Raw genomic sequence first — 11,449 nt, 5'->3', positions numbered from 1 at the left:
TAAACTAAGTGTAATTAGTGTTGTAGATTTTAATACTGCGTTGACCTTCCGTTTTATGCTACCATATACGGGTTTTATGCCCATTTGAGAATGATGAATAGTGTCAACTCAAACGGGCTTTTGGTTGTCTTTTAGAAGAAGTGCTTATTCTGACGAAAATGCCCAAATGGAGGAAACGGACAACTTTCTATTAGAGTTGATTCGCAAAGATCTACGAATCGATAGCCTGGAAGCAACGAAGACTCATTCTTATATCGAAGGAAGTGATTAGAGTAGCTGCAAGAAATACTATTAGTGAAAAATTGACCACATTCTGTTTATCAACCCAAATTCTGTACGACTTATTTGATAGCTGTTAAATTTGGAACCATATTTTGGAGTTGGTAGAAAAAATAACAGATCATGGTTACCCAAAACAATGCAGAGATTTCACAGATAAGAATCACTTCTCACGCGTGACTGACTGCCCGAATAGCAAGCACCCGTCTGCTATTTACCTATCTTACCATATACCCATGTTTTTATTTTGCTTTACGCAAATAATTTCGTTCCTGGAATACTTTGAGCTGTTAAAAAAATATTTGCTAGTCGCACACACTTCGAAATTTAATACAATAATGTTGTGCTTATTTATGATTGAAAAGTTCCAAAAATAAATCTATTCGATAAATAGTACGAAAGATAAGCACATTTAAAATCTCACACCATATTAAAACTGTAGATGTATTCTATGTTAATATTTTCAGTACATATAGTAAGCATCTGCTGAGTTATGCTTTCCCATTGCATAAAAAAACCAAGGGGTTTCCAACAAGCCAACATAGTGAGACTTAATCAAAGATTAGTTTGATATTTCTAAATAATTCGGTAATCCATTGATTACATTGGTAATCAATAATAATCAGGGTAATTGTCTTTATTCCTAAAATAATTCACGTAATCCACCATAGGTACAATGTAATCAATTAATTATAAAGTAACCGTAAAATAATTCGAAACTGCTAGACCAATTTTATTTCGATTTTCACCTATTCGCTCTCATTTTTTAAATATTTTTTCAGTTATTCCACATATGAATTTCACAAGATATTTTACTAGTGGTTTAATAACACTCTCACATACTTAAATTTCATTCAAAACCTGTATTTCAGAATATATCAAAATGATTGGGCCACAAACTCAAGTAATAACTAACGATGTATAACGATCCTCATTGCCGGCTACAAGGTACTCTTGTGTTCTGTATAGTAAACTACGCCCGTTAGCGATATCCTTTATCGGCGAATACCAAAACGGGTGTTTAAACATTTTAGTTTTTTAAATATTATCGACAAAAACGGATTAAGGATAAACTGGGTCATATAATAATGTGAATAAGAAACAGGATTTGCCTACTTTCAAAAATAGATTTTGTATTAAATGTTACTGGATCAGTCTGACATGCATTCCCCATTGTGTTTTTCGATTTAGAATCTTTTTAGATTTTGGCATTTGTCACACAATCGTCATCCCAAAAATGGCTTACGTTTTACCCTCTATTAGATATTTTTTGACTCCTGGTAAGCACGTTACGAAATAATATCTTTGATATTTTTTATTCAGTTTAAATTCGTTAAGTTTCAGTTTAGTTAACTTCCCCTCCACAAAATGTTACATGCATTTGACAAACCATTTATTCTCATTTTTACAGACGACTTTTCGGCCTTTTTATCTATTGACCTATCCCACTTAAATTTTAAAAAGAAAATAATCCGTGAATTTCGATTCTTGCTAGACTTATTCCAATTTAGGAGGAAAACGTTTGCATGCCTGATGCTGCTTTTAATAACTCGTCGTCGAAGAAATTCGCAAAAATTCCGTGGTGTTTTGAAACCACTAAATACAGAAGTCTAAATGTCGCGTTAGAGGACGACATTGCAAAATATTTAATCTCCTAGTTACTCTTGCATTCATCATGAATCCTGCTTTATTTCAAAATGCAGTATATTACATCGTTGCAGATATGTATGAGATTAGATTTTCAAGGTATCATATATTTTTTCAAGATAAGTACAACTCTTGACAATGATTTGGGAACAAGGCAACAATGAACACAAACGGAAGCACATTAACTGTTGCCTTCTGAAGCAAATGAAGTGTTTATTTGGGTTCTTTCGTAGTGATTCATTTTTATATTTAGATTGTTTATTTTAACTAACACGTCTATGTTAGCTTGACAGTGCCAACATTTTATTGTTTTACAATTTAATGTTTTTAAATCTAAATTACTACAGCTTCAATTTTTTTTAGAACCTGAGATTATTTTTTATATTAATTCAATGGCCATTCCAAAACGAGCTTGGACACATTAGAGCACCTTACCATATTCTTATTAATGTACGAAAAAATGGATTCGTGCAAAAAATAACAAAACATCGTCATCATTTACAAACAAATTGTACAAAAGGGGGCTATGATATGAATCCTGAAGAAGACCCACTTGCCAAATTGTGATGTTTGTGAATCGTCATGCGAAAGATAGCAAGTTGTTTAATATCGGTGCTGACAGAGCCGTAGCGTGGTTATCTTGTGCCCTTGGCAGAGTCTCAGTTTTGCGCCCCTTTCAGTTCGACTTTCGAGTAATAATTTAGTGTGTACTTGGAAATTGCACACATATCCGGACTTATTTAGTGACTTATCTACACTTAGTCAATGAAGCAAATAAAATTTTCAGTGCTCTCCCAAGACTAGCGTCCTTGGTGGGAAATTGTTCAACGTTGTGGCAATCTAACCGGGTAGACATCAATATAGAGCAACTTTGCAGGTTTTATTTGCAATATCATTCGTAGTCAAGTACTTGAATGCGATTGACGAGGCGTTTTTTTAGGAGACTTCGTGAAATCAGTTATCGTTAGATGTTTAAAGGCAACGGACGAATTTTTTGGGTGACTATACGTGCGGATCGGTCAACTGAGCAAGCGATTTAGGAATACAACCCGCCTCTATCATACAACAATCCGAAAAATTTATTTGAATATTTGTTCCTTCACCAACCGTTTCAAATATTTCCAATGGCTGGAAACCTGTAACAACGCCGAAATCTAAAAGATTCGATCGCAAATCGTTCGTGTTTGACTATCGTTCATTTTATGTAAATTATCCCACAAATCTTGAACTGTTCATGTGTGAAATCAGTTGACGGTGGGTGTTTGATGGCAACGGGCGGGGCATTTATTCAGGAGACTGTATATCAAGACCAGTATACTGAGAAGACAATTTTTTAGGAGCTGTGAACTGGTTAGTCAATTGATGAGTACGGTGCATATCATTAGATCGGAATTAACATGAATTAGCATCCAGCCATACATCGAGAAACGATAGGCGATCACACTTTTGCTTTATTATCTCCTGACTCGTTTTTAAATTTCTAGTATCTCCCGTAATTTCTGTCCCACCGTTCCTATTCTTCAAGTTTTTACTTTTCGCTGGGTTCTAGGCCCGCGTATAAATAAATTATTCTGAAAAAGACAGTGGGATAAATGGATGTCGAACAAGATTCACCATCGAAGTTTTATCTGAAGGACTACCGTGTCCACATGTCTGTTCATATAGTTGAGATCGACGGTGGGGTTACTGAATCGATCTGATCTTGCATGGGGTGAATAGGGTTGGCTTTTTCAAGGACCCCTTTCTCCAGTGAGTGAGATTTTGAATCACAGGATGGGATGAAATTGTATATCCCTCCAAACTTGTATCGCGTCTGCGATTGTGTTGTCTAAGCAAATGTTCTTCGACAAGGTTCGTCTGCGTGCTCATACCGCGCGTCATGTTTTGCATTAAATGCAAGAAAACGATCCCCTTGTGGAGACATCTGTGACTGTTTCTGCTGTTCTGTACATCAGGAACAACAAAAATCCCAAACAGTTCAATTAGAGTTGCATTTTAGTGCAGGATTGGTTGGGTCTAGGATAGTTGCCGAGAACGTTATGATTTTGGGTAACTTCTAGCGGCACTGAGAAGACTTTAATTTTCACGGTACGGGATGGAGTTAAATCTTCACGATGATAAAAGATCTAACTTTCTTCACGATCTTTTCTACAGCATTAAGGAGATAAATCATAAATTATTCCTCGGTCTTTTCATTTCGAGCAATAATTTATGATTTATCTTCACTTATTTTATAACACAGATCAAGATTTCAGTGCCACTCTAAGGTTAGCGCCCTTGACGCGGGCCAACCGCACGCTACGGGTCTGCATGCTGATGCAGCCACTCGATATCCAAAAAGACTGATGTGTTTTTCTCTTTGTGAGCATAGGTCATTTGAATTTCCCCTGCAATCAACACAAGAAAATCGTTTAATTATTAGTTGTTGAAGATTGTGTATAAGAAATGATAAAAAAACAAGCAAACAACAGTTTCTTATTTATCCGAATTGTCGTTTTGATTTTTTGTGAGTTCACATACATTGTGGCTTTTAAAGTAAAAAAATCCAGCAGTACTAGAATGGTTAAATGGATTATCTAATAAAATAGCGATGAGCAGATTCCACTTAAAATAATCGAATAATCTGAAGTAATTCCAATAGGAATTCACTTTGATTGCAAGTAAGCTAGAGTAATTGAGGAATTTTACAGCAATCGTGTAATCAAATATTAATCGGACTTTCGAAAGAATAATCTTTAAAACCATGAAATAATCTAGGTAATTTTTTTCGTGAGTGACATGTAATCAACGCTGTTGGAAACCCCTTGAAAAAAACAAATTTCCTATATTTCGAGTAATTTGTTATGATATCGAAGACATCAATTGTAATGACCTGAGATATCTAGAAACTATTGATATTAATTCCTCCAACCTTTTCATTCTTGGTGTTCTTCAAGTTTTTGCTGTTCTACATTTCAATCGACCAATTCATATACCAAAATAAATTCAATATCCATTACTTTTTGGTTTCGAAAGAGTTAAAGTTCGATTTCCCGTTATTGATTCCCCATTTATTCGAATTGAACTTATTGATTACTTCCAACTGCGATACCGAAAACATGAACGTAAAACATATCCAACAGCACTTCGTCGCTTCCCTCCAGCCATCACCTATAAATCACCCCAAGGTGGCAACCAATTTTATTGCTGGCAAATTTGATTCTGAAAAATATCCATCATAAATCCTTCCGTGAGTCTTTGCCTGCCTGTGGCTGGGGCTTGAACTGAATGATGGTATGTATACTCCTCACTTCTAGCCTACCAACCATCCCCTTGGAAAAGGCGTTGTAGGTGAAGTTCCATTGCTTTTGCTAGATGAAGGCGTTACCGGAAAGCAAAAGCACGCTAGGTACCTTCTATCCTTTTATTTGCGATGTGGTGAGTTCTTTCGACAAGAGTTTTGCTTTATGACATTCGACCACTCATCTTTTAGGCAGGTGGGCTATTGTTATACGAATCATATACCCTCATAAATCGTTCCGAAGGGAACGTAGGGTAGTACCTTGACTGTGAATTGACTTATTGCCGGCCTGACTTTGGTTTGAACGTACTGGAAATTTTTCCCCTCAATCCAACAGAAAAGCTGCAGCAGACTCTTTGATGTTTCGTCTGGTCTGGTGAAAGTCGGTATCCCACTGAACTGTGTTCACACGGTCTGGTATTCATAGTATTCGGAAACCCATTCGCAATTTCAACATTCCCTAAACAGAGCAAGATTAACTCTATACACTTTAATACTAGAAAACCTGTACAAAATATTTATAACTAGTTGTCTCTAGAAACGAACTCCTCTAACCTGCATAGGCCCTTGAGTACCACCACCAACCGTGGCCAGCGTTGAACTCGGTCATCATTCCATGGTTCTCTCCCCCCCTGTCCGCCGAATTTAAACCGCATCGAACAATTTAATACTTTTGCTGAATATAGTCTTCACGGTGACCAGCACTAGTAGTATACAAAATGTCACCCTAAAGCTAGTCGTAGAACGGAACACCACCGCTGGCAGCGTTCTCACAGAGGAAGATACTCGAGCGAAGTAGTGACCGGGGTAGACCAGGATCCACGGAGAGGACCAGTAGTAGGTCCAGGTCAGCAGCAGAGCGGCCAGCCAGCAACTGGAAGAGCTCGTTAGTCGCCGACTGACGGCTGTGGTAGTGCTTCCTCCACTGCTCGCACCGGATGCTGCCGTGGGACTTTTGTTCGGATGTTGCATTGCGGCTGGTTTTTCACCTGTGAACGAGAAAAAGAGACGAGAACGTACATTAAAAATCTTTCCTTTTCGATGCCGAGCTGGAGCCCCGTTTGCCCCAAAGTGTCGGACGAGTAGTTGGAATGTGGAGTGCTAAAATTCTGTGACCCCACGGAATGGAGCACTCTCCATGACCAACTTACGAGCGGGAAGATTTATTATTATGGAAATATTTTTATTCCATCGGATGGTTTTACTCGGCCGTCCCGGACATAAAGTGGCAACTGTGACAGTGTCCTGAAATGTGGTCGACACTGCGGAATGAAGCGCAGTTTAGTTGCGCGTTTTTTTTTTTATTCTCATCTTGCCGGAAACTATTACACGGTGAAATTTTATACTTCTTTATTTCACCACCGCACAGCGAGTTGCAGTTGTTGATTCAATTCTCCAGAATAAATTCCATAGGATTTTATTTCAAGCGGCACGAGCTCGAAAAAAAGCTACTAACATTTCTTCAGCGCGGACGAAAGATCAACAACAAAAACATAAACTCCCCATTTTCCATTACATATATAAATTTCAATCTTTTTCTGCCGCTTTACTGGAAATTTGTAACTTGCCATATCCCGCAGTCGAAGTGAAAGCGGTTGCAATAAATTTCCATTCACTGTATTATGTAAAATTAGTTCAAACAAAACAGTTTCTAGCAACGGTCTTATGCCTTGGCTCGATGATGAAAAAAAACGACTGATGAGCTTTGGTTGCTTTCCCTATAAAAGTTCCAACTGAAAGCAGACGACAACCGCGTATGTAGGTGGACGTCTGACGGGTGAAAAAACAAACAAGAAACACAACAAAAACCTACCACCACTATGGCGTCAGTCAGTCAGTCAGTCAGTCAGTCACGGAGATGGGTTTTACCGCGCTACCTCAGTCTTCGGTGGTTTTACAACACAAACTCTCCGGCTTGTGACTATCATCTGCTTTTTGGTGTTGGAACCTTTCTTCCGTGATCGGCTGTGGGTGAAGAAGATGACACGAAACAAGTGAATCGCAAAAGAAAAATTTCTTCCGTGCAGTGGAAGTTCAAAAAAGTGAGCGGTATGTGCAAATAAGGGGTGGGTATGCAAACAACGTTTTCAGTTCGTTTTTTTGTTGATTGTACAGCGAAAGAGAAAAAAATGGGAACAAACAATTTAATGCCAGTGTGAACTGGCAGGCGGCCTTGGTGTGGCTTCTAATGTACTTTTTTTCTATCATAACATGACAAGAAACCCACGAACACGCTGGTATATCAAATTTCTACTTGGACGATGAATATTTCGAATATGGAAAATTTTTCGCTGGCGACCATGTTCCTCCATCCGAGGAAAATCGATGGAGACGCTTGATTACTCATAAAAGTCAATTCTTTACCATAACTAATCCATACTAAAACATTCCAACAGTGCACCCCGGAAGATTACCCTTTTTTCACATATCGATTAACTTGGTGAAAGGTTCTCCAATCGAGCATGTCGGAGAGATATCGGGCAATCCGTTTGAAACAATACCCTTTGAAGACATAAAGAGAATGTTTCACCTGCGCCTTCCGGCTTGCTTCCTGGCAAGACAGAACGTTTCGCTTCGGTAGCTCCTTTCGGAACGCATTCGGATACCGGTTTTCTGCTGATAGCCGAGTTAAATCCCTGCAATTAAATTGTTTCGAATTAAATTAAAAGATTGCTTTCAGCTCGGAATGGTACGTTTGATGTTTTCAGATCGATTTGGAATTCTAACGAGGCCCTTTATATATACGCGCTATCTGTTCTAAAACATGCAGACATCAGGTTATGCTCCTTTTGCTGTGAGCGAACTAGCGTGTAAAGTTCAATGGTGAATGTACACTTTGCAAACTAAACAAAAATTATATGTAACAATAAATTGGTTTTTAATTTTTATAATTCAGTCTTTTTATGAAGCGCTTCTACGAATGACGCCATCCTTAGCTAGAAATAGTATTGCTCGGATGCGATCGTCTACATGTCAATCAAATGGTCAGAAGCAACAGCTGCAAGAGTTTACCGTATCTAAACACAGTACCGCACTACATGCTGCGTCCGAACACCGCAGTATATTGAAAAATCGGGATCAGTCCACTGAAAATATAAATTCGAGGGATCACACTACTGAAGTGTCTGGACAAAGTTCTGGAACAGTTTATTTACAATCCGATGTACGTGGCATCATCAAACATAATTGACGAAGGTCAGCACGGATTTATAAAAAATAACACTCGACCATTTTGAACTTGATTGCGCACAAGTATTCTAGTTCCAGCCGTCGAGAAGCGTCAGCAAGTTGATGCAATATAATTTGATTTATGCCCGCGAGAAGGCAAATTTTATTAACCCTCATTAAAAAAGAAGCTTTCCTTCATTTTCCCTAACCAAGAACGCAAAATTTTATTACACAAAGTAGTTAAAAATGTTTTCATCGAAAAAGTTTTACTATCAACGGATGTATGACAATCCCAATTGCACCTTGCAAAAAAAAACAAAATAAAGTACATTAATTTACTTTAAAAGACCATAAGTCTCATAAGATTCATAGGTTAAGGCTAGTTTAGGAGTAAAACACTAAAACTGTTTTTCTTAAATTACAAGTTAGAGCCAAATCTCTATTTATAAATTCTCTGCAAAAAATACTGCCTAAGAGTTATCTAACACCACCACATCAACAAATGCAATGCTAATGCAAGACCGTACATAGATATTACTTGTCAATATAAAAGGTAGATTAAATCCATTACAAAAAGTAGGTGCAAAACATCGACAAAAAAATTGAATAGCTCATCAAATATCCCGTTCCCTAGCTTCGGGATAAGAGAGGTACTAGATTATTAAAAATCTTCTTTTGTTGCCATTTCGTTGAATATTCGGCGTTTACTATCCCAACAAAAATATTGTTAACAATTCATGAGATCACTGGCACGCTTACTTTTACTTTTTGTAGCCAACCAAAGTACCTGTATTACTAACATTTTGAAATTTGGGAAACGATGACAAATAAATTCATTTCGTTCATTATTTCATTTTCTTTTTCTTTTTTATTTCGATTAATATGTTGTCACATTTTTTTCCTTTTATGGCCAATAAATTAGCTGGAGATTACCAAATAGGGAAAGTTATTAAACTACCTTGAAAAACTAGACGTGGCAGTCATTAGAAACAGGCTTAAAATCATACGGACCAATCTTTTGTCTTCTGTTGGTAGGAGTCGAGTTTACCAACAAGTCTCTCCCTGTACCATAGGAACTATATATTTTATCTATTGATATTTATTTGCACACCTATAAAAATAGTGTAAATTTACGTCTTCTGACACTGACATATACGAGCATCAAAAATTACTAAGTTTTACGTTTGAATTTCGTAAATCAGGTAAATTTACTCCAATAGTAGTAACTGTAATGTTATGTCATTGCGCATGTAAAGTATATGTTTCATGTGAAATTAAACGGAAACCGGTGATGTTTCATCATTTCGTGAATTTCAATGAGTTAATTTGTGTCATGTCTGCAATTCATTTTTTTTGGTGTGGGTTACCTGATCTATTTACTATTTTCTTTTTTTTGTTAGTTTCATATCTTTAATTTATTTTGTTATTTTTACAGTGAAGACCCGTTTTTATCAACGCCTTGCTGTATTTTAGGCTGACAAATAGTGATATTGACAAAATCGGGACATATTTTATGTTTCTCCTTATTAAACCTAATCCGTTTATTTTGATCATTTCATTTATTTTTGTTTATTTTGCTAATGTTTCTAGTATTATTAAATTTATTATTGTGGTTCATTTTTTTGTTTTTAGTCGTCTTATTTTATTTTATTCGCTTTGCTTATTTAATTCATTTTTTTTTATTTTATTCGTTTATTGAGTTTTAGTCATTCTATTTATTTTATTCGATTTACTCACTTTATCTATTTTATACATTTAATACAGATTATTCATATTATTCATAAATTCATCTAATTCATATGGTACAATTGAATCGTTTCATCTATTTGGTTCATTTTATTCATTTGATACATATTCTTCATGCTATTCGTGAATTCATTCGTCTTATTTGTTTTATTTTTGTATTATTTAGTTTATTTATTTTAATCATTTTATTCATTGAATTTAAAAATTCATTTGGATGACTTTGCTCATTTTTATTATCTTATTCTTCTTACTCATTACATTACCTGGTTTCAATTTCCAACCCTTTATTTAATTTATTTTATTCGACTTGTTTATTGGCCGGGATGTCGAGGAGAGAAGTGCCTAGAGCTATAGTTGTTAATCTAAATCTAAATGAATTATTTAAGCCTGAACACAAATTTAACTAAACCGGAATGAATTGAAACTAATTGCCCAAATTAAATAAACCTACAAATGTTGACCACCACAAACCCCGAACAAGGGAGCGACACCCTACTAATCTGCACAAAATCCCGCAATGCAGCATAAACTGCGATAGCAAGACCGTACTGATCGATCGGACACCACACCAACACATAGAAAAAATGATCACTGCACCGTGTAAGACGGAATAGGCAAATCAGCTGACAAAGGGAGTGGATAAGATTACCTTGTGCGTGCGTTCCACCGTGAATAGTCCGGCGTCGCGAGTGATAAATTTTATTGAAAATATTGGAGCTGTGAAACTTCTCCCGATAAACCAATAAGTGCAGTGAAAGATCGATTCTAGTTTTCTAGAGAAGAAAGGACCCTTAGTGCAGTGCAGTGTAGAGGAAAATGTTTACCGTGAAACAAGCTGCGTTTGGTAGTGGATGCAGCTAATTTCGCCTGATCGCCGATGATCATCCTGGGCCGTCTCTGCAGGAGAAGGAAAAAAAAACCTCCTGAATTGAACCCCAAGTAAGTCGCCTCAACACAAATATTATAAATTATAAAACTTGCCTTAGTTTAAAATTAGAAAAACGCATTTTAGGAACAAAATTTATAAGAGATATGGGAGATAACTAAAAAATAATTTGTTAACATACAATTACAAAATACTCCCCTGATGCTGTTACCAACGTAGAGAAAATGTGACGATTGTCGGAGTCGCATAGAGAATAAGGAAAGGGAATAAAAAAGGGAAAAAAGGAAGAGCTACTGGGTCTGGGCATTGGGAAAGGTCTATTCCGGTACAATCTTTCGACGAAGTACATCATCGAGGGTTTTTTCTTCACTAAAGTTTGAAATAATTCAACGAAAGTTTAAATATTGAATATTCATCACCGATCCACCAATCAGCGATTCGGT

At 36.6% G+C, this 11,449-nt stretch overlaps 1 protein-coding gene across 2 annotated transcripts in view; it reads right to left on the bottom strand.

The window, feature by feature from the left end:
* Window positions 1–2,298: 2,298 nt before the first annotated feature.
* The window catches only part of LOC131691900 (neural cell adhesion molecule 2-like), a 252,986-nt gene continuing 243,835 nt past the window's right edge, over window positions 2,299–11,449 (bottom strand). For both annotated transcript variants that reach the window (XM_058978643.1, XM_058978644.1), the window contains one exon: window positions 2,299–6,195. In XM_058978643.1, the coding sequence (XP_058834626.1) occupies window positions 5,852–6,195 (344 nt within the window). In that variant the 3' untranslated portion in view covers window positions 2,299–5,851. The remainder of the gene's footprint in view (window positions 6,196–11,449) is intronic.

The sequence above is a fragment of the Topomyia yanbarensis genome, chromosome 3 (assembly GCF_030247195.1).
Source record: "Topomyia yanbarensis strain Yona2022 chromosome 3, ASM3024719v1, whole genome shotgun sequence".
Classification (NCBI taxonomy): Eukaryota; Metazoa; Arthropoda; class Insecta; order Diptera; family Culicidae; genus Topomyia; species Topomyia yanbarensis.
The sequence above is the reverse complement of the archived record's forward strand: the minus strand, read 5'-3'. Positions and strand labels throughout refer to the sequence as shown.